This window comes from Phoenix dactylifera, chromosome 18 (genome assembly GCF_051530095.1).
Source record: "Phoenix dactylifera cultivar Ajwa chromosome 18, Ajwa_hap1_PhDact_Kaust_v1.1, whole genome shotgun sequence".
NCBI classification, from domain to species: Eukaryota; Viridiplantae; Streptophyta; class Magnoliopsida; order Arecales; family Arecaceae; genus Phoenix; species Phoenix dactylifera.
This window is the reverse complement of record NC_143207.1, coordinates 12834928-12857375: the sequence shown is the minus strand read 5'-3', so window position 1 is coordinate 12857375 and position 22448 is coordinate 12834928. Positions and strand designations below refer to the sequence as shown.

Below are 22448 nucleotides of genomic sequence, written 5' to 3'. Positions count from 1 at the left end.
CTGCAAAGTTATCTTTATAGCTTTTAGGAAACATAAAAATTATGGCTCTGTTAAAGTGTGTGGATGTGGATTGTAGTTAATGCCTCAAACAAGATTGCATGCACATTCATGAGGAAAGTAAAACTAATCATATCAATCATATTACTTGTCTGAATAATTTGATTATATTCTTGTCTTTGGCGCATGAAACATGACCAAGCAAATCATAGTTTGATGATTTCATCCTTATCACATGTGAGTTTCACATAAGTCACGGGACACAGCTCCATTACAAATTCTCTCTCTTTTTATTTTTTGCCCTTTCCTTTTTTTTCAAGGAAAAAAATTCCCAAAAAATCGCAGAAACAGGCCAAGTTCGTGGTTTCATGCATACAAATCCAATTCATGAAAATACTAAACAGCGACGGCTTTCTTCTCCCTCCCTCTCCCCACTCACTGCTTAAAAGCGAAGGCGTCTCTTTCCGAGTTCTTTTCGCCCATGGCGTACTCAACACCCTAACCCTAGACCCCGAAGAAACCCTCGAATAAGGAGAGGAGAAACCCTAGCTCTCGCCAGAACTCTCTCTTTTCTTCTCCTCTCGCTCCATTTCCAGGCCCTGGAATCCCTTCTCCGGCCCTGGAAGTGGAGCCGAGGAGAAACCCCCCGCACCTCCGATCGATGGAAGTGGACTCCCCTCGCCCCGAATCGTCTCGGAAGCACAAGGCGGACTACCTCCAGGCGCTGGTCTCCGGCCCCCTCGCCGCCTCCGCCACTCGCCTCTCCGGCCGCTCCCGCAGCATCCCCTCCGGCAAAGACTTCCATTTCTACGACAACTTCGACGAGTTCAAGGCCCCCGCGAGGGAGATCGCGGCGAAATCCGTTTCCTCTCTGAAGGGCGTCGCCGCCTCGGACTCTCTCTGGGGGAGCAAGAAGCCGCCGCTGTTCCCTGACGATCTCGACGAGGCCTTCGACTGGATTGTCAACCTCAACGACGAGTTTCTCGAGCGGTTCGGTGTCTCGATGGATGAATTCAAGAGCTTGAGGGAGAAAGAGGAGGAGAGCGGTGGGAAAATTAGCTTGATGGACTTGGACGATGGGTTTCAGATGGTTTACGGGAAGAAGAAGAAGGGGAGCATGCGGGAAACGGGAAAAGCTGAGGGTGGTTTGACTTCGAGCTCGGTGGCCGGGGTTAAGTTGTCATCGAGAGACAAGAAGACGACTGTGCCCCGCTCGAGGGTGCCCTTTCATATACCATCCATTCCCAGGCCGCAAGATCAGTACCATATACTGGTAAACAACAAGAACCAGCCATTTGAGCATGTTTGGTTGGAGAGGAGCGATGATGGGAGCCGGTTCGTCCATCCACTGGTCAGTCGTGCAATTGCTTTCCTTCCTCTTGTGTAGGTTCATTTCTTTTGAGTCGCATTATTTTAGTCATTTAATTTGATTTATAATATCAAGAAAAGAGAATCGTGTTGCTGATAACTTGGATGGACATGTAATTGCACGGTAACCCAATCTTTAAGAACAGATGCCCTTTTGCAGACAAGACTTGTTGATTCCTTTCCTTTTATTCTACTTTGTTGTCTTTTGTTGATAGAGATAGGATTTGATGAGGTTAACTTAGGTCCACAGCAAGGGTCTCATTCATTGTCTGCTGATCATGGGTGCTTGGGGCGGGAGGGGGTGTGGGTGGGTTAGGACGTGCAAAAGATGAAAGAGTAGGGAAAAGAGTGAAAGGTATAGGATTTGGTAGTTAAAAATTACAGGACTATACACCATGTTATACAGGATGACAATAGTTATGTTGCTGCTCAATGTGCTGTTATGTTTGTTTCCTTTTGATGGTTTTGATTTTGGCTTGTGGGTCTCTTTTTTTATAAATGCTGATTAACCAGTAAAAAGATCAACTATTTTTTTATGTGTCCTTTCGTAGAAAGTCCATGGATTAGTGGTCATCAATGTTGAGTTTATGGGCACCGTCCACCATCGACATACAATTCAATGAGGCAGAACTTTAAAAAGAAAAGAATATTTCAGCGGTACTGGATTCCGTATTGGTACTATTCTATTACAGTGTCACTATTGCTCGGTATGGAGGCTGGTTCACGTAACAAGTATCGGTATGCCCCTCCCTCCCTGTTACCACTTATCAGTTTGGCACCAATATTGGTACGGTATAGTATGATTACGGCGCACTGGTACCGACCGGTAGGGCAAATTTTGCCTCAAATGTTTAGTGGGTATAGAATGGTGAATGCCATGACATATTAATATTTCAAACTGATCCAAATAACCATGGAAATTGTTTGCATTCCCCTTTCACCTATTGAATTTCGTTACTTTCCGGCAAATGTCAAACCGGGCACTTTTATGACTTCTAAATTTACCCATCACTGACCTATTTTGTTGAGAGGATTTATCAAAATTTTTGCTACTTTAGTGTCTTAGCCAGTTATGCAAAATTCATGATTATCCTATTCCCTGGTTTTAGCAATATACAACAGTCAAATAGGATCATTTCATTAATTTATTTGTTTGAAGCTTCGTCATGTAGGAGCTTGAGAAGACTTGAAACTTACCTTAACCAATGTGTCTGTAGTTTCTATGGAGCATTTATGGTGTTTGTTATTGATGATGAATTTGATACACATGTTTCTCCGCATTTTCTTCATTTGCAATTAACTAAGTCACCACCCTGTGTTGGTATGTCCGTTTTTAGAGAGTGCTAACAAAATATGTAACGAAGAGCCATCCAACACGCTTTAAACACATCAAGCTCTCCAAATAATTGATTGTTGGCTTTGTCCACAGGGAAACCAGATAACTTAATTGTAGTTTATGGACCATTAAAGCCCTTGTGAACAGTGCAAGTGGCTTAGAATAAAATGCTCAAAGTTTTCCCAAGGGCCTATGATAGAAGTAATTGTCAAACTCTGCCCTTAAACTAATACTAAAACTTTGAATTGGAAATCACATCAATTACAATGATGATCAACAAGTAGAATCGATATGCTGCAATATTCAGCTTCTTGAACAGGAGATAAAGTAATCTTATGACTAAAATTAACCCACTATTTGGTCAGCGTGCACGTACATCTTGTATTGTGATGCTTGAATAAGCCAATTGGTATTCCTTAAAATTAGTGATTAGTAATTTATGACCTTGATCCAACATGTGATATCAAGTTCCTTGATACTCCCACTCCCATTTGTTAAGCATTCTGTAATGGACCTTACTTGTAACACTGCTTCTTCTACGCTACTCCTGCCTGATGCTTCTAGAAAAGTATTAAGAGGGCCCAAGAAATTGTATACTCTCCTTAACGTGTAACACTACATTAAAAGAGAAAATGAGGAATGCCATTATCTTTTGTTTTTTGCTTGATTTCCAATTTCTTACATGCTTGTCCATTTCTGTTGGATGTTTACATGTATAAGGTTTTTTTTTTTTTCAAAAGCCAGAAGTCAAAGAACACAAACTTTTCATATCCTTGAAAGCTCTTTAACTGAACTTGAAAGGCAAAAGTTTCATTCGTTGTCTATGAGGTGATAAGAAAGTTTTGATGAGGAAATTCCCCTTTGTTGCCGAGGTTTAACACCTAGACCATCATTTATGGATGCAGGTGACAGTCCTTACTCCTAAAGAAGTGCTAAGAGTGAAGAAAAAACAGTTAGATTGTGCCATAAAACAGGGAATTGCAAGTATTTATTTCTTCTTATCTCAAAACAGCCCTTGCTTAGTCTCCCCAGTCCTCACTCCAAAGCAATTGAAAATGAAGAAGAAATTTCAACCTTTAAAGTGATAGACCACACAACAAATTTATTATCAGTCTTGCTTTTTTGCCTGTGCCACTATTCCCACAAAGAACTTGTTGAAATGAATATAATCTGAACCTTTCTTTCCTCTTTGATACTTTTTATCTCCGATATGACAGCCTACCATGCCCTCTCCACTGTTGATCACCGACTATGGTCAGTCTCCACTCTCCAATGTCATTCCTTAGGGGAGCAGGGTTCATATTTTTATTTTCATATTCCCAATTTTTCCTTGACCACCTTTCTATGATCTTACTAAGTCTATTAACAATTTCTTTTCTCCTTACTCTATCCTAAAATGCATGGAGTCAGATGTGAGATACTAATAGGACATGATATGAAGACAGCGATATGACAAATCTTGGAAACTACAATATGCTATAGTTGGGATGTGACAGCAAATAAATGTTATAGTTTACGTACTGGTATAGGGGACGTGCAAACACACATTTAGGAAAAAGATTATGGTTATAGATAATTTAAACCTCTTATTTTGTTTTTGATGGATGAAGTTGGAAATATAAGATTGGAGGGATGCAAAAGGATTGAGATTAATGGACTATCATGATGGGTGGTTAGGTAGATTATTTGAGAGAGTAGAAAAATAACCCAACTTTAACTCTAAATGTAATTCTCGTCCAACAAGAAGATCTTTGTGTTTCTCTAATTTTACCTATATGTATAAATAGATTGCTTATTTTTCCACTTAGGGTTAGTTTTGGTATTAAAGACCTCAACTCACTCTTTTGAATATATCATGGACATGTGAACAAGAAAAAATCATTCATAAAGCATGATGAATTATGGCTATAACGTAGTCCATACTACTTCATACAACAAAATGAACATCCACAAACTCTATTGTAATCCTCATCAGTTCTATAGACCAAAATATATACTCCATACAATGATATTAATATAATAATATCGATCATGGAGATGTCAACATTTATTAGAAATGAGTAGAAACCCTCCCTCTTGTCCTTGGAGGTATCTATGAAGTTTCTGTGTGCATTTGTGAAATGTATTGTACCATGAGACCAGTTACCTACTTGAAGAGCTATTAAGGAACTTCGTGGTTTTCAAATGCTTGAACTTTGCATTAAGACAAATTGTAATGCTTTCAAAAAGAATTGTCTCTATTGCATCCTAAATTTTTTTGATGCAATGATTAAAGTTGAAATGGATTGCAGAAGGGATTTAAGTATTGCTCTGTACTTGTCCATAGGGGCCATTATACTGTATCATATTGGTAAAGTATTGGTTTGCCCCTTGGTACCATATCGTACCAACAGAAGGTACATCACCTCATATTTGTCCTGTTGGCACAAAGAGGAGTGCCATTTGTTGGTTTGGGATGGTACATTACGGGTCTGTACTGTACCATTAAGGTATGAAACTTCACCTCTCAGATTGTAGTAACATGTATACTAGCATGGTTGGTTCCAACTCCTTAACCACACAGGTATGAACTACAATAGGAATCCATGTACATCTTCTGTATATGAGATATTCCCATGGATATCATATCAGACATGTAAAAACTCCCTTGAACTTGAAGAATACCTCTATCTTAATCTTGAACGTCTTGTTTAAAAAAGTCTTGTAGATTGGATGAAAGCTCTTGTTCCAATTAGTTCAACCAGAAGTCAGTTAGCTTTAGTTCCTTTCATAGATTGGACAAAAAGGTGGATTCATCTTTTCAATCAGTTATAACATATAGAGAATTTTTTTTTTCACCCTTCAAATTTCAGTTAGATTTTCATAATGTGGCATACATTTAGAAGTGTACTTATTAATAACCAGCATTCTGTAAGCAAGCTACAAGCATAAAATCATGGCATTTAAGTCAGATTTTATCAGTTAATTGGTTCCAAGTAATTGGGGATTAATTGGCAAAAAAACTTAATCAAGAAACCAACTTAGTAGCTTCATATAATTGTTGAATCTTGCTTGTTGTGGTAATTCTGAAAAATTATGGGTTAGTTGTTAGCCTATATCTGATGTAGTCATGGTTATAGATACGAGTATTTGGATTACTGTGATATAAAGTTGACTCCAACTTGGGAAAATGAAGTCAAAAATATATTGAAGCCAGTTTAGAGCATCATAGTTAGTGGTTAAATGAAGTTATAAGTCATTAGTCTTTTGATTGATGAAAATCACATACTTTTTGGAATAGAGAGAGAAATCAGACTTGACAGGTTTCAGTGCAATTGCAACATTCAGTCATCACTATGTCGCAATATTAAGGTTTGCCGCAGTTAAATTTATCTTTTCATCAAGTAAAACCATCTAAATTGGGTGAGTGTGTAGTGATAATTGAAATCATGGCCTATGGATAAATAAATTCTAGGTTATTCTGTTCACGGGACAGTGGCTTGGTAAACTTTGACCATCACTAAAGGGTTGAAAATTATAGCTCATTTCAAATTCCTCGAACGATAATGTTACTGATTTATGGTTTTGTTGTTTGTATCTCTCTACTGGAAGTTCGACATTCATAGCTTATAAAGTTATCATCAAATTATGGGGACTATTCTGTTGTATGGGATGTTTACATGTGACTGCTTTTTTGGACATCAAAACAATTAGCTGTAATTTCTCTAGCTTTTCCCTCCATCTCTCAGCCATCATTTATTGTTGTGGTTTTCTTCTTTATGTAAACTTACCAACAGAGTTCTTTTATATGCAGGAGAAGCTGTCTGTGTTGGATTTTGTTGATAGAAATGTTGGGGAAGGTGAGCCAGTTAAACCCCTGCCCATAGAGAGCACTCCATTTAAGCTTGTGGAGGGAGTGAACGAGTTAAAAGAACTAGCTGCCAAGTTGCGGGGTGTAAATGAATTTGCGGTTGGTTGTTAGCAAACTTGTTTTGCTATTCTATCTGGTTACCTTTTTTGGCTTTAAATATTACTCTCTCTCTCTCTACCTTGCTGTGGCTTCCTTCTACTAATAAATAGTGAACATTGTTGTGGATATCCATGCTATTTTATTATTTGATCCATTGTCCTTGTTGCGGCTCAAAGTTGGTTACTTATATCATCTGCATACCTTGTTGAGGCATCCTTCCATTAGCTTATTAATCTTGCTCATTATGTCAATCTCCATCATTCATGGCTTTTCTTTTTTTAAAAAAATTATTCCTGCCTTCATGCCTTTGATTTATTCCTTATAGCACATAATAAAGTGAATCCCTTTATTTGTTTTTCATGGACATGGCTCAAACAATATCAAACATGGGACATGTAGAGCTTGATTCGCAAATTTGGTTCTATCATGTGCAGCAAATAATGCAGTCCCAGACTTATTTGGGTAGTTGTAGAACCATGGGCCATAAACTTAACTGTTGCCTTGTTGGCCAGCTAAAGGATAATAAAATCTCTCTTGTGACAGTTTATGGTTGTCTCATTAAATGGCTGTTATTGCTTAAGAATGAATTGCGGTACAGCATATGGTTGTTGAAGCATTTGTTGTCTTTGAAACCTTCTAATTCTTCTTCAACCTGAAAATATGCCTATATTTGACCTGTAAACCATTTGTACACTTTCTTCCCTCTATTTTATATTAACAAGAACATTCATGATTACACCAATAAAGTCATGTTAATATTCCTTGGTTTGTATGCGTGCTTCTTGGTGAGGTTTGTTTTGCATACAACTGCAAAAGGACTTTGGTTTAATAAATAATACCTTTGGTATGGGAATTTATATATCACTAATAACTTATTTTGATATTTCAAGATGATATTTTTACTTGTTAATACCTATTTGCAAATCTCTAACAAATTTAATCAAGGTTGGCAGAACCGTCCCGACTTGGGCAGTTCGAGCCATTCTGAGCTGTACCAGTGGCTCACCAGTACGGTTCTGGCAACGGAAACGAGACTCATTGCCAGAGCCGGAGAAGGAGAAGGAAAGAGAGAGCGAGTGGGGGAGGGAGGGAGAGGGAGAGGTTGGGGCGCCGGTAGAGGGCTGGCAGAGGCCGCGGCAGGCGAGGCCGCGATAGATTCTCTTGTTTCAACTTTTGAACAAAACAAGGGTCCGGCCGCGGCTTAAAAAATTTTGCGATTTTTAAGTGAAGTCGGTTGCGGCTCATTGGTCTATTTTCTGCCTGATGTTCTTGCAATTGTCCTGATCATTTTAAAGATGGAATTGACAATGTGAAACATTAACGATTTTTCGTGAGGATGTTGAAAATCCCAATGAATTTGGTTTTGTTTTGGGATTGTTGATTACCTTTTTGAATGTCACATTTGTTGTATAAAAAGAGATGTTTTTGGGATATTATGTGATGAATGGATACTTTGTTAAATGGACGACAAGAAGGCGTATAATGTTTTATGGCTCAAAATGTTGAGCAATAAATGTTCCTAGAAAAAAGTTGAATGTGGTGGAAATGAGAATGCTGAAATGGATGCATGGCCAATAAAGGAAGGATAGGGTGAGTCATGAGTATGTTAGAGGAGTTGTAGAATTTGCATAAATCAAAGAAAACCTGATGGAGAATTAGTTGAGATGCTTTGGATAGGTAAAATGAAGATCTGAGAGGCCTCCAATAAGGATCCATACTTTAATCTATTTTGAAACATCTAGGAGACAGAGGGGAAGACCCCATGTGACATTGATGGAGGTTATTAGAAAGGATTTAGAAAGCATGAATAAACATCAGAGGTAGCCCTAACCTCAAATAGTTGGGAGAAGGCAGGATGGTTATGTTTATGGTAATGAAGAGATCTACTATGGTTGAAATCATTTTGCTTTCAGATTTTGCGGATAAGTAGTTTGCTATGTTGTTTTTTAAAGTCTATTGATTTTTTGTAAGCTTATCCACAGTAACATGTTTAAGTGCATTAAGTAGGTTTGTTCATGCTGTTGTCTAAGCATGCCTACAATGTTGGAAGGCATTAATCCTCAGCCTTACTAAACAAGGGTGGATTCTAACTGTATGCGATGGTTCAAGTATAGTTTTGGTTAGAAAAAGATGAAGATAACCCTCATACAATGACATTGATTTTGAATATATGAGCATCAGATTGCCATCCTATCAATAAAAGCACATGCAAGAGTAAATTCACCCCATAGTGCAAATAGGTTGCTGGAATTCAGAAGGTTTCAGTTTTTAAAAGAAAGATGCTAATGTCTATGAATTTTTTTTTTTTTTTTTTTGATATTTTACAGTGCCTTTGTAATTTTCATTTGATGTTTACCACCCATTTTGGGCATTCAAACAACCAAATTACTGTAACTCTGTAGGGAAAAAAATTCCTCTGCAGTTACAAGAATGTGGAAATATCCTCTAGTTTTCGATATTCAGATGATATTATCATTTAATAGAAAAATGCAATTATGCATGTTATTTGGACAAGTTTGTTTGATAATTATCAGCAATTTTCCTATTGACACATAGCTTTATGGCCATCAGGAATCTGACAATTGTACCTTTGTGTGCTTTCTAGGTATTTTTTCTGATTATGCAACCCGTATAATTTCATGCTCAAAGTATGTTTTTTTCCTATAATTTTGAGCTTGTTTGCAATAGGATTGGGGTTTTAATTTTGTAAATTTGGAAAGTTGGCTCCAAATAAAGGGAGCGAACACCCCAAGTCCAAAAATCTGCTGATTTTATGACCTTTTGTTGATAAGGAATTAACTTAAACCCTTCCTCAAACTTTTAGGGCTTGTTTGGCTATTCCTACGGGATTGGGCTGAAAATCTTGTAGGATTTGTGGATTGGGCTGTCCATTTAAGCTTGGGCCTGTATCAACCATAATCCACCCAACCCAAATCCCGTGGGAAGAAAAAAAAGACCTATGGATTTATTTTTTTTTTTAAATTTCCTATAGCCCAAAGTCTAGGATTTGGGCTGGGATTGGACTGGCTTTAGAAAGTGCAAGCTAAATGGACCAACAAGCCCAATTCCTACAGGATTTTCAGCTCAATTCTATAGAAATATCCAAACATGCTCTTATAGTTTGGAAGGATCTCCAAGGAACATTTAAATCAAGTTTATGGAAAAGCTGAAAAGGATACTTTAGTAGGTGAGAGGTGACCCAAACTCGAAAGAACAACAACCTTATTTTTCATGTTAGAAAACACCAAATTATTATTTTAGACTTAATATATAACAAGAAGTTCAGAAAGCCTCTCTCAGAACCCTAACATCATGATTAGAATTGGACCTTGATTTTATAAGCAAAGAATATGAACTTCTCAATATAGTTGCAGAAATTCCAAAAGCTTGGGAATCTTTAGTCAATCTACAGAGGATGGAGATACTATTCACAAAAAGTTTCACAATATTTTTTTTGACCGCCTCTTGATGTGAATCCTATTGTGAATACAATTTTGGGCAAGAATGTCATACCATGACAATTTAAAGTTTGCTAGTCACATAGGCAAACTGACATAAGTGTGGTTTAGGTTCATGAAATTGTGGAGCAACAATACAAAATTGTTTAGATATCAAGAGTAGATGAAGAAGGCTAGGTTTCATATATGGGGAGCTGTATTCATCTTTGAGGAATAAATTATAGGCTAAACATTTAAATCAAAACAGAATTCCAAAGTTAAACAATCAAGTATTAGAAACAAATAAAAAAAACACTTAGTTCCTAGCTTGAGAATTTTATATGTAACTAGTTTGCATTAGATTTCAAATTTTTGTCATTCTTAAAATTCGGGGAAACGTTCTGCTAATTGGGGAACAAAATTAGTATTATACATGTAATATAGAGTAAATTCCTCCAAATTTCTGATTTTTTTAGAGGTTAATCCACCTTTTATGTTTTCATGCAGCAACATTTCCCATGCTTTGAGTCTTTGATTACTTGTCTTCTAGGAGTAGTCTCGAGTTTTTAATCACGAGTGGTTGATCCAAACAATGCTCATACTACTCTATCACATCAGAGGTCTTTGAAATCTCCATGCAATTAAGATATGTAAGAAAAGGCATCCTAGTGCATGAGGTTCCGATCATTGCTAAGCTCTGGTGAGGGAGAAATGTATATACCCTTGCCTCTATGTGTGGGGAGGTTGTTTCTATGTTCTGAACCCATGATACTCTGGTCACGATAGAGCAGCCTTACCATTGCGCCAACACCTGCCTTACCATTGCACTAAGGCCTGCCTAGACAACTATCCACATGTGATCACCTATTTTCTTACAAATGTCTAAAGCGAAGTCTTCTTTTCAATCTTTTTGTACATTGACAAGTTAATCCCTCCAGTAGGTGCACCATGACTCTATTTCCTCTCTAAATGATTTGATTGAATCCATGCCCATGCACACTCTTTGTACTTAACATTATAGACAACCTTCATCATTATCCTTGAAGAAATTCAATATCGATATCGCTTTCTTCTTGACATTGGTGAAAACCCCCTCCAATCTCCACGACCACTCTTGGAAACAAATTCAATATCGATATCGCTTTCTTCTTGACATTGGTGAAACCCCCCTCCAATCTCCACGACCACTCTTGGAAACAAATTATAGAGTGATTGTTTTGTATAAGAGCCACTCTCCTTGCATTGTCATATTAGGGCTGGAGGGGACAAAATTGACTTGTAGCAAGTTTAGCTTGCATTACTTGGGTTTAGCTTGCATCATTACACCTGCTTCTGGGATCTCTTTAGTAGATATGCTGCATCTCATTTCTATCCTTGCTTCATTCTTGAATTATGGTATTGTTATAGTTTTTTGTTAATTACTGTTCATGTGTGTGTGTGTGTGTGTGTTTTAATTTTCTCATACTTATTATGAGATTCTTGTTCTAGGTTGATTTGGAGCACAACCAATATAGGTCATTTCAAGGACTGACTTGTTTGATGCAAATTTCTACAAGAACAGAAGATTTTGTAATAGACACCCTGAAATTGCGTATTCATGTTGGTCCATACCTAAGAGAAATTTTTAAAGACCCCTCAAAGAGAAAGGTGTGATTTCTTTTTCACTCTTGTATACTGATCTTAGTCGATAGCTTATCCAATCTTGTTTATTCCTGCATTTTTCTTCAACAGGTCATGCATGGGGCAGACCGCGACATATTGTGGCTTCAGCGGGACTTTGGCATATATGTGTGCAACCTTTTTGATACTGGGCAGGTGCTACTTCATCTTACTGTTCAATACCATCCCTATTTGTATATGATGTTAAGTGAATGCATGGCATGCTTAATTGCAACATTTGCGTAGCAGTCTTACCACCACCTTTTTTGGTGAAAGTTTTCTATCTCAAACTGATCTGCATTTTCTGGGTTTTATTTTATTGTTTCTCTGCTACCCTTTTTTGTAATTGTAATTTCAATATTTTGGGGTTTTGCAATTTCTCTTCACCTAGGATGACCATGATTGCTGCAATTTGATATATGAGCTTATATCGGCTGATTTATTAGTTTAAAGAACAACCGTGATTATTATATCTATTTGTATACTAATAGTTTGGGTTGTTCCTTGACTTGCTGTTGCTGTTTTATTTACTTTTTTTTGCCTTTTGTGCTGTATATATGATCAAACATGTTTCTGGAGCTACCTTCTTTATCACCTTCCATTCTTCTTGGAAATTGAAGGTGGAGATGTAAGAAAGGGCGTGCCATGATAAGGGTTGCCTATTGTTATACATTAGGGGTCTCCACAATGCTGAGTCTCAAGAAGGAGCTTAAGTGATGAATGTCTACTAAAGCTTGAATATTGTGGGGGCATCAGAACAATCAGATTGCGAAAATTGGGAGCACGTGATGTTGGGGATAGAGTGTCTTGCTAACACTACTGGGAGGAGCTTCATGGAGCATCCTCATTAACAATAGAAGTCATAAACATAGAAGTTGATGTGATACGTCATACTTTTGGTGACACTTTGCTTAGTTGTGGAGTATGATTTGGTGGATTCATGTATCCGTGTCATGGTGCCTCAGGTGTGTGTTACACATACTCATGCTATATAGTGATTCTAGGACATTGTCATGATTTTTTATACATTGATTACATAGATACATGCACATTTACAAGTGAAGAAAGTCCTTGCATCGCAGCTTTTGGATCTTGGAATTGTCCATGTTCAATACTTGTCTTCATGTCACCATGTGATCTACATCTCCATGTTGACCATGTCATAGGTTTTGATTGAAATTAGCCAGAGCTTTCCAAAAGCCATAAAAGAAGTAATAATTGTTGATCAAGATCGGTCAAAATTTGATCCAGATTTCTAGCCAACAAAATGGTTTCTAATGAGAAATTCTGAAGAATGTCACATGGTGACATACATCTCCATGTTGACCATATCATAAGTTCTGGATGAAATTAGCCAAAGCTTTTCAAAAGACATAAAAAGATAATAATTGTTGACCTAGATTGGTCAAAATTTGATTCAGCTTTCTAGCAAGAAATTTCTAATGAAAAATCTGGTAGAAATACATTAACATAATGTCAATATTTGGCATGAGTTCCAAGTGTTTTTAAGTATCCCTAGGTGCGAACACTTTAACATGCAATATAAGGACAACTCAATGTGGTTTGTATATATAGAGTATACCAATGACTAGCATAACTTGACCAACCAATAGCACTTTTAACTAAAGAAAACTTATTTTCATGCCATAATACCATTTAGTACATAATAGAAAAAAAGATAGATAAATTGTGTAGCAACATAGTTGAATTCAAGTAATGTCTTTTACAACAAGGTGTTTCTTGACAATAACTTTAAATAAGTGTCAAATGTTGACCCTTGTAGTTGACATGGGTAAGACCGTAAGAGCAAGGATTGCTATGCTGATGTCGGAACTAATACCGATTGCTCGGCAGCATAGTTTGGTATGGTACCATGTCGTTTTGTGCCAGGCCTATAGACAAAGCAAAGCTAAGGGAGGGTGGTGGATAGGAAGAAGGGGGGAGAAGAAAAGAGAGAGAGGGAGGGAAAGGGAGGGGGATGGTTGGAGGGGGCCAGAGGAGGGCTAGGGAGGGGCAGAGGAAGGGCTCTGCCCTCTGGTTTCTTTATTTCATTCGAAATAGGGGCTCTGAGAGGGGGCTTTTTTATTTTGAAAATTTTAAGTGGTCGGTAAGGGGGGCCGCCATCCCCCTCCCTCTCTCTCTCTCCATGCCTTCCTCCCTCTCCCTATCCCTCCCCCCTCTCTCTCTCTTCCTCTCTTTCCTTCTCCCTCTCCCCCTCCTTCATCGGTGTCTCGAACTGAGGAGCAGAATTGTGCCGGTCTGCCCTCGGTATGGCTAAGTATACCCTGAATCGGGCAATTCGGGGCAATATAGTGAATCTTGTTTAGAATTCCATGTAATGTGTCTTGTGATGTGTGTCTAAGTTTCCAAACATATTGAATCAGAAAGGTTGAAGTGCTTGGGAAATATAGCCCTCAATAACACTTAGACCTGCTCAATGGATGGGATGGGTCGGGTTCGAGCCGGTCTCAGCCCAAGGGACAACTTAATATAGTCAGGTTCGGGATAGGTGTGGCCTAGCCTTTGGATCGACTTTCCTGAGTTGAGCTTGCTATATATCAAGCTTCGGGCTTTCGGGTTGGGTGCTGCTGTTTCCTTGGGAACAGAACTTGCCACTAATTTCTGGTCGATCTGACCTCTTCCATCTCCTGTGTGTATCAAATCTCCGCTACTGGTAAGGCATGATGCCGGGCTCTATAGACTTATCTCACATCGGCCCCTGTTTTCTCTTTCTTTTTTCTTTGAGTGTTGCAGCATTCGCCGTCAAGGTTGCTAGTTGCTGCTTCTTACTATCTCACATCGGCTTCTCACTGAATAAGAGTGGAAGACGACGAGAAGAGGGAAAGACGACGGCGGCAAACGTGGTGGTATTGTCGGCGATGACCAGAGAAGAAGAGGAAGGGGGGCAATCACTTGAACTGACGACAAAAGTGGCCTCCAGCATAGCGGGGTGGAGGAACGAGCCGTAGAGGGAGAGAATCTCAAAGCGGTTGTGGAGGGTCACAATGGTGCTGGTGGTGGAGGGTTAATGGAGGTTGACGACGATCACTTGGCCTTACCGTTGCGAGTGACAAAGGAGTTGAGAACAAGAGGAGAAGAGACGGAAGAGGAGAATGAGCTCGGTTAGGTAGGTGTAGAGGCGGCAGAGGAGCAAATTGAGGAACCCTATTCTTGAAACAAGTGAACCAGCCACTTGAATTGGGTTCACCTATGGTATGGGCTATGGATCGGGCCACTAGACTATTTGGAAATGCAATTTATATAGTATTATATGAATCTAGGTCGGGCTAGGCTCAAATCGGGCTTTCAGACCTGAACCCAAGTCTAGCCCATTTAATGGGTGGGCTTATATGTCAAGCTCGGCCCAATTCGCCAGGCTTAAAAAGTAGCCCCAGACCGTTTGAAAGGTTTCGGGCTTGATCGAGCCGTGCGGGCCGTTTGACTCGTGATCAAGTCTAGTAGCACTATTTGAATTGAAGCAATAGTAATTACCTTGAACATGCAAGTAACTATATTAGGGGTTGTTTTGTGTGACCACCTTACAATTTCCAAAAACTTTGGTCATTGTCGTAACTTTAAACTATAGTTTTGCATACATGGTCTATTATGAAGGACCTATTATACTCATAAGCAACTTGTGCTTGTTTTGAAAATTGGAAGCATGGTATACTGGCTTAAGGAAATTGATTGGCAATAGAAGAAGCTACTTGGCGAAATCAAGTTGAAGAAAAGACAATTTGTAAGCGAGGTACCAAATGTGGCTGTTACTTTGAATTTGTTAAAAAGCAATGTAGGTGGAACATAAGCCATTGAAAGATAGAACGTACAAATCATAAATATGGATACAAGATACATATCCAACATGATGCAGAGATGCTTATACTATAAGTCTCAAAAAACGTAGGATGTGAAACCACTTGGATACGACAATGTGTAAATATATATTTTCTACTTAGTTGTTAAAGAGCATATAAAAAAATGTGTGAACAAACAAAAAAATCCAATTTATGTACTATAGCATTAACATTTAGAATCTCCATTATTTGGTCATCATCCAAATCAATAGACCACAATCCATACTCAATAGAATAATAGCAACTCAATATAATAATATCAACATTACAAACTCTAGATTAACTATTCATGAACAAAAGTAAGACATGCATTAAAAAAAATAAAGTCCTTCCCCATGCACATAGATCTGTAAGGAAAGTAAATCAGATGTATCTAGAATGTGTCCATAGTCTTTTTAAAAATTTTAAAAGAAGGATGCTTAAAATAAGCATCTGAAACATCCTAGGGCTATCCACCAAGTATTGGTATCTGATATGCATCTAGTATGGACGCAACATGCAGCCTACAACTTAGGCAGGTTGGATCAGGTTGAGGGCAAATTTTAACCAACCCCAGCCTTTGTATAACCCAGCCCAACTCAACTGGGTCTTGGGGTTGGGATACCAACCCATCTCTACCTCATATTTAGCTAAATTTGGGTTGTGTCTCCTTAGGTCATATCAATTGGTTAGATTGAGTTGAATAGGGATTTTAAGGTTTAAAAAAATGTTTGGGACTTTTTTTTGTTGGACTAATATTTGTTGTGTCGAGGCCGTACCATTTATTAGTTTTCAAGGTATTACACCTACACAAAATTTAACAAGGACAAAGATGAAACTGAAACTGTATAAAACATATAAATTGCCTATATAAGACAAAAATTTGAAATGGAAACATAAATGTGAATTATTTATATATTTATGTATTGGGTTGGTCAGGTTAAGTTGGTTGGGTCAGGTTCAAGTTGGGTTAGGGCCAGGTCCAGACTGGGTTGAAGGTCATCCCTTACCAAACCTTAGGCCAAGCCCAAGCAAAGTTTGTAAAATCTCTCCCAACCCACCCAATTAGCGGGTTGGGCTGGTAGGTTTGGGTTGAGCCCGCCCTAGTTGCATCCCTGTCTGAAGTATCCATTTTGCCTAGGATAGAGCACATTGCAAGAAGGATGCTCAAGTTTTGTGATCAGAATTTTAAGATGATAAGTGAGTTTTATGAAGGCTGGCATGTAAGAGATTAGCTGGTCTTGAATAGGTTGCTAGTAGGCTTGGGTGAGCTTGAGGTGTTTTGTGGGTTGGGTTTAGGCTGAGGAAGTTTGACCCTTGAGTTATGCCCAGATTTTTAAGGTAAAAGAGATGTTCAAGGCTACTTATGTGTCAATCTTGGCCCAAAACACATTTAGTGTAAAAAAACATGGAATTTGAATTTTTAAGTACACACACACACACACACACTATCTATGCCTGTATTTTTTTTGTATATATGATGGAGTATATTTAATTTGAGCCTATGTTTGGATAAGGTGGGTCAATAGTATCACACTGTAGCCTAATTATCATTCCACTAATTCACATATGAAATGCAGCATCACTTCTTACCATTGATTGCTCCCAAGTACCCACTGTAGCTAGTTCTACTTGCCTACAACTACTTGTAGTTGTTATACAAATAGTATCACAAAATTAATGGTGGAAGGTCGAGCAAAGGTAGGATCACCCTTTGCCCAGATGCAAAACTAGATATTTTATGTCAGGTTTCAGCCTAGGTCTAAGTTGAACATCTTGTCAGGGTCAAGCTCAGGCCTTGTCTTGATTTTTACTTGAGGTTACAACCTTGCCCAATCCTTGGTGGGTATTAAGTGCTTTCTGGAGAGGGTGGGCTGGTGACCATCAAGAGAGGGGAAGGCTTGGAGGTTATCCTGAATTTCGTTGGAGAGGCCTGAAGTAGTGGGTGTTTAGGAGTAGCTGAGGTCAGCTTGAAACAGTTTCAACTTCTGCTCTTAATTTTGTGGCCTGGCTGTACCCAAAGCTGTGGCCTGTTGAGCACAAAGCCTGGTTGAAGGTAGCATGGCCCAGGTCCATTTCCAGCCCTACTTGGAATTTTGTGTTTGTGTACGTGCACAGACGCATGGTTCTCTCTATATGTGCATGCATACATGCATGTGTGTTTTTTTGCCATTTTTTGTAGCATAAAGCAAGATCAGTCTTTTAGGCACCTAACATTGTTAATTGCATAATGTAATTACGTGGGCATAGATGTTATCAAGGAGTCTGCATATCAGTCCAGAGTCTTAATAAACTTCTTCATGCCTGAAGGTCTGAACAATTATTTTTTAACTGGGAGTAAAATTTTTGTGCTTTTGAGGATGACTATTTTGCAAAGGTCTTCTGTTATTGGATTTTGTTATTGTTTGTTTTTTAGCCTTTGGAAAGTTTCAATATTTTGATAGATTTTCCTCCATGTGATTGGTTTTCTTTTCTTTTTTCTTTTTCCCCTTGTGCAGGCATCAAGAGTTTTGCAATTGGAGAGAAATAGCCTGGAGTACCTCCTGCATTATTTTTGTGGAGTTAATGCAAATAAAGAGTAGCATCTTTACCGTCTCATGCATTCTTTATAATTATATATAATATGTATTTTTATTTGTTATATGAGATGCCCTTACAGTTTTCCAGTAATTGTTTCTTTAATTTCAAGTTCAATACATTCAGTCAGAGGTTTGTAAATTTGCCTTTTTTCTTGCAGATATCAGCATGCAGATTGGAGATTGCGCCCACTTCCTGATGAAATGCTCAAGTAATGTTGCATTGAAACGAAAGGCCTATCTATAATGAAATTCAGCTGTTCATTTTCATTGTGTGCACTTTACCTGAACTCAGAACATGGAATGCAAGCCAATGACAACTTATAAATAGGCTTCCTTTTTTGCAGGTATGCCAGAGAAGATACACACTTTCTCCTACATATATTTGATTTAATGAAAAGTAGGTTGATATCAGCATCTACAAATGAAAATGATCTTCTTTTAGAGGTACACCTCTTGTGATTGATAGTTTTTGTTTCTTTCTTTTCTGGATATGCTAAAGAAGTCTATACAAGGTGGATAAAAAAGTGGATTACTCTTAGAACTTTGGGGGAAAAATGGTCTTGACTTTTGTTGTTTAAAACCTTACTGTAGGTCTTCTGCTTGCAAAATATGAAATTTATGATCCTTAAACTTTTTGATGCCACTATGATTTTTTCTCTTTATTGGGTGACTGCTTGAACAGTATCAATTAGTTTGCTTTTGTTTGTATAATCTGATGTATGTTGTGTGTAATGTGCCAAAACCCATGTTTGATCATATGTATATTCATGATCAATTTGTTCTCTGATTTAATTGTACTAAGAACCAGCCCTTTTCTTTTCTATTAATTGCAGGTCTACAAACGTAGCAATTTAATTTGCATGCAGCTTTATGAAAAAGATCTCTTGACCGATACATCATTTCTCCATATATACGGGTTTGCAGTTTTGCATTCTTATCCATTTTGTATAGGGAATCATTTTTCTCAAGATGACACTTTGCAGTGTTCTTTTTCTATATTAAAATATTGCTTTTACCATACTTTGCCATTTGATTCTTCTCTCCTGATGGCATTTCTAACTGCATCATTGACAGGTTACAGGAGGCTGATTTCAACTCAAAGCAACTTGCTGTTGTTGCTGTAAGGACATCACCTAATCTACTTCAAATTGTATTTCAGTTTCAACATTGTTGGATTTAGATTTGTGATCACTTCTTTTTAGACATTGAGAACTCTGGCAGTATACCGATCTTCTTATGCTACTAATGACTTGATGGTTGTGGACTTGTTTATAATCAAGTTGACATTTCCTTGTTCAATCAAAATTTTCTTGCCCCCTTTTCATCTTCTCAGTGCCATCTCTTTAATATTGTTAAAAATGAAAAGTTCTTGCAGTTATCTGTCTTTGAGCTAGGCCTATTTCTGGAACATATTTGATGCTTATAGAGTGGTTACGGCCACCTGTCTTGAGAGTTCAAATTCCTGAGAAGATTGCTTGCTAAAAGTTTTTTGGCTATCTACTGTAGTAACATAAAAATTTCATCCATTTGATATGAAACCCTTTTTGAAAAGAAGCATATAAGTTATCTAAAATTTTTGGGAGAAGGTCCCTAAATTTGTTAGTTCAATCAACTTTATCTTGTCTGTTCGTTTGACTCTTCCCATGCACTTTTAACAGGGGCTATGTCAATGGAGAGATGATATTGCTCGTGAAGAGGATGAGAGCACTGGCTATATATTGCCAAACAAAGCTCTACTTGAGATTGGTAGTTTGAATTTTGAGCAGGCATTGCCTAATATTAATGTTTCTTTAGGTGCTAGATTTGGATATATTTATTTGACTCTTGATATTCTTCTGTCTAAAAGCAAGAGAGATGCCCACAACTCCTGGAAAATTACACCATGTGGTGGGGTTTAAGCACCCGTTTGTCGTGCGCTATCTTAGCTCCATCATTAGCATTATTAGGAGTTCAGTTGCAAATTCTGCTGCTTTTGAGAGCATAGCTGCGCAACTGAAGGTGGGGCGGCAGGAAGCTGTAACTAACAGACCTTTCAGAATAGAGATTATGAAATTCTTAAATTTTCTTTTATAGATATTGACAAGTTATTGTAACTTTATTTTTGCATGCAGTCATCCATGCAGGATACAGAAGCAGTCAGCTACAATTCTGACTTAGTCACTGCTGCTGAGTATCAAATGGCATCAGCAGTTGGTGAAGATCGTTCTGATGAAATTAGGACGATTGATACCATGCGGAGTGCTGAATTAGCTGCAGCTTCCACAGCTACCATGGATGATTGCGCCAAACCTGCAGATATTGGACATTTCGGTAGTCCCATTTCTACAGTGAGCAAATGTCAGCAAGAAGAGGTGCGATTATCAGAAATTGGGTGTTCACTCAAGCTATCTGATGCAGCTGGAAGAATGCAGAACATGGATAATGAAAGCACCAAGCATGTACATCCTGCTAGGGATGTACGCACATGGTTCTGCCAATCCTATCTTAGTCGTGAGGTTGTATTTATTTTGATCATAGGAACATTTTCTTTTGCAGGCTAGCATTGTTTCAGTCCAAATATTGAAAAAGCCAACTAGTGCTTTTGGAGCATTGTTAGGAAATTCATCTTCTAGGAGGAAGTTTAATGCTGATAAAGGGGGAAGCGCCGAAAAGGTATTTAAATTATTTATTGTGTACAACTAAATCTTTTTGAATCTTACTTTATTTCTATTGATGAAAATACTTATTTGGAAAGGTAAAATGATCATGAATCTCCACTAGTCAATTGCTTCTGTATGCAATTATATTTCTGTAAATTCTTCTCTTATTAGTTTGTTCATTAGTATCATTATCTTAAACTATACTCCTGGTTGCACTGTTGCAACCACTGCCATTTTCCTTATAGAAGTGAAAAAGAACAAGAATGACACTTTCAGAAACACTGGCAGAAATGGAATTGGATTAAATATTAATCTGTATAGAAGTAGGAAATTGATGCATGAAACAAGAAATAAGATTCAATAAGCTTTTTTCGGGGGAAAGTTTTCCAATAAAAGATTAATTGATTCACATCAATAAATGTATATGGATATAATATGAAAGAGAAAATGATATCATTCTATGTGTATAATTTCTTGTATGCATGGTGGTTTAGTGCTCCTCATCCAAGTGTATAATTCTAAGTGGGAGTCCATTATGGCTGCACAATCACAAGGAACCATGCTCCCACATCTTGATCATCTCATTTTACTTTTGTAGGTCAAGAATGAGAACAAAGTAGAGCAGATAAAGTCAACAGTAGCCCTTCCATTCCATTATCCTTCTGGTGGAGAAAAGCCTCCTGAAGTGTGTCCTGAGGTAAACCTCAACCATCCACAGGTGGAAAATCGGCAGCACTGTACTGGTAACATTACCGGGACAGTGAAATTGGAAGAGGTTGTACACTTGGAGAATGATCCCCACAATTCAGAGTCTACTGCAGAGAGCCCAAAGGCTGATGATGGTATGATGCATATGAAACGGTTCCGTCCACCTGAAAATGGTAGTGATGGAGGTTTTCAACCAGAATGTGGTATTGTGGAGGGGTTGGCATCGCCATCAGATCTTGCCTCCAGTTTTGAGAAATGCTTTCAGTCAATTAATGAGAGAAGAAGCTCTCATCAGAACCAAAAGCTGTCTCGAGAACCGGTGGTTAGCTATCAGTTGAAGCCATTTGACTATGCCACCGCTAGGAAAAATATGAAGTTCGGAGAGGTCAAAGAAAAGGATAGAGCTGAAGGTGATGATGCGCTTTGAACTTTACCAGATTCTGGAGACGTGTAAAGGCTCCATGTCTGGTCTGTCTCGTGGTGAAGAAAGACTGAAGGGCTTTCAGCAACCTCGGCGGCGCCAGGCTTTTCCACCATCTGGCAACAGAAGCACAACCTATCATTAGCATTGCCAATGTTATACATGTAATATTGAGAGTGCTACTTCTATTCAAGATTTAAAAAAGGTGCTATTTCTGAGAGTTGGGAAAAAAGAATAAAGGAGTATCAATGGCACCATTTTATAACATTTTTCTTGGAATCCAAGTATATCTGTGACTTTTGGCCAATCAGGTAATGAAATAGGGTAAAACAGAAGCTTTGTTCATATGGGGAAAATCCTGTTATGCTTCCTTCTGAAATAAAAAACCTCAATTACTAAATTTCAAATGGTGAATAAATAAAATAACTAATTCCCCATTTCAGACTCTTTCTATATCAACGTACCGAAATTTCTGTTTCTGCACTATATTTCATATTTTCTTTCCCATTACAATGACACCCA

At 38.1% G+C, this 22448-nt stretch overlaps 1 protein-coding gene across 4 annotated transcripts; it reads left to right on the top strand.

Annotated features, from left to right (window-relative positions):
• Nucleotides 1-254: 254 nt before the first annotated feature.
• On the top strand, nucleotides 255-22271 carry LOC103719935 (protein RRP6-like 2). 4 transcript variants are annotated; one of them, XM_088714260.2, is made up of 14 exons: nucleotides 255-1348; nucleotides 6495-6650; nucleotides 11576-11734; nucleotides 11819-11902; nucleotides 18078-18157; nucleotides 18317-18367; nucleotides 18503-18602; nucleotides 18992-19074; nucleotides 19233-19278; nucleotides 19817-19904; nucleotides 20005-20156; nucleotides 20270-20509; nucleotides 20694-20810; nucleotides 21396-22271. In XM_088714260.2, the coding sequence occupies exons 1-14, from the start codon at nucleotides 659-661 to the stop codon at nucleotides 21930-21932; spliced, it is 2583 nt and encodes an 860-aa protein (XP_088570386.2). In that variant the 5' UTR covers nucleotides 255-658; the 3' UTR covers nucleotides 21933-22271. The 4 variants fall into 4 exon arrangements, with proteins under 4 accessions (XP_088570386.2, XP_088570384.2, XP_088570385.2 ...); XM_088714258.2 differs by having other exon boundaries at nucleotides 20270-20614; XM_088714259.2 differs by having other exon boundaries at nucleotides 20005-20174.
• The last annotated feature ends 177 nt before the right edge of the window (nucleotides 22272-22448 follow it).

Excerpts from the sequence above, each read along its gene's own strand:
- LOC103719935 (XM_088714257.2), top strand. The coding sequence starts at position 659 with ATGGAAGTGGACTCCCCTCGCCCCGAATCGTCTCGGAAGCACAAGGCG. Across the intron at positions 18,158-18,316 it reads GGAGTTAATGCAAATAAAGA|ATATCAGCATGCAGATTGGA; the intron begins GTAGCATCTTTA and ends TTTTTCTTGCAG. Across the intron at positions 20,811-21,395 it reads AAGGGGGAAGCGCCGAAAAG|GTCAAGAATGAGAACAAAGT; the intron begins GTATTTAAATTA and ends TTACTTTTGTAG.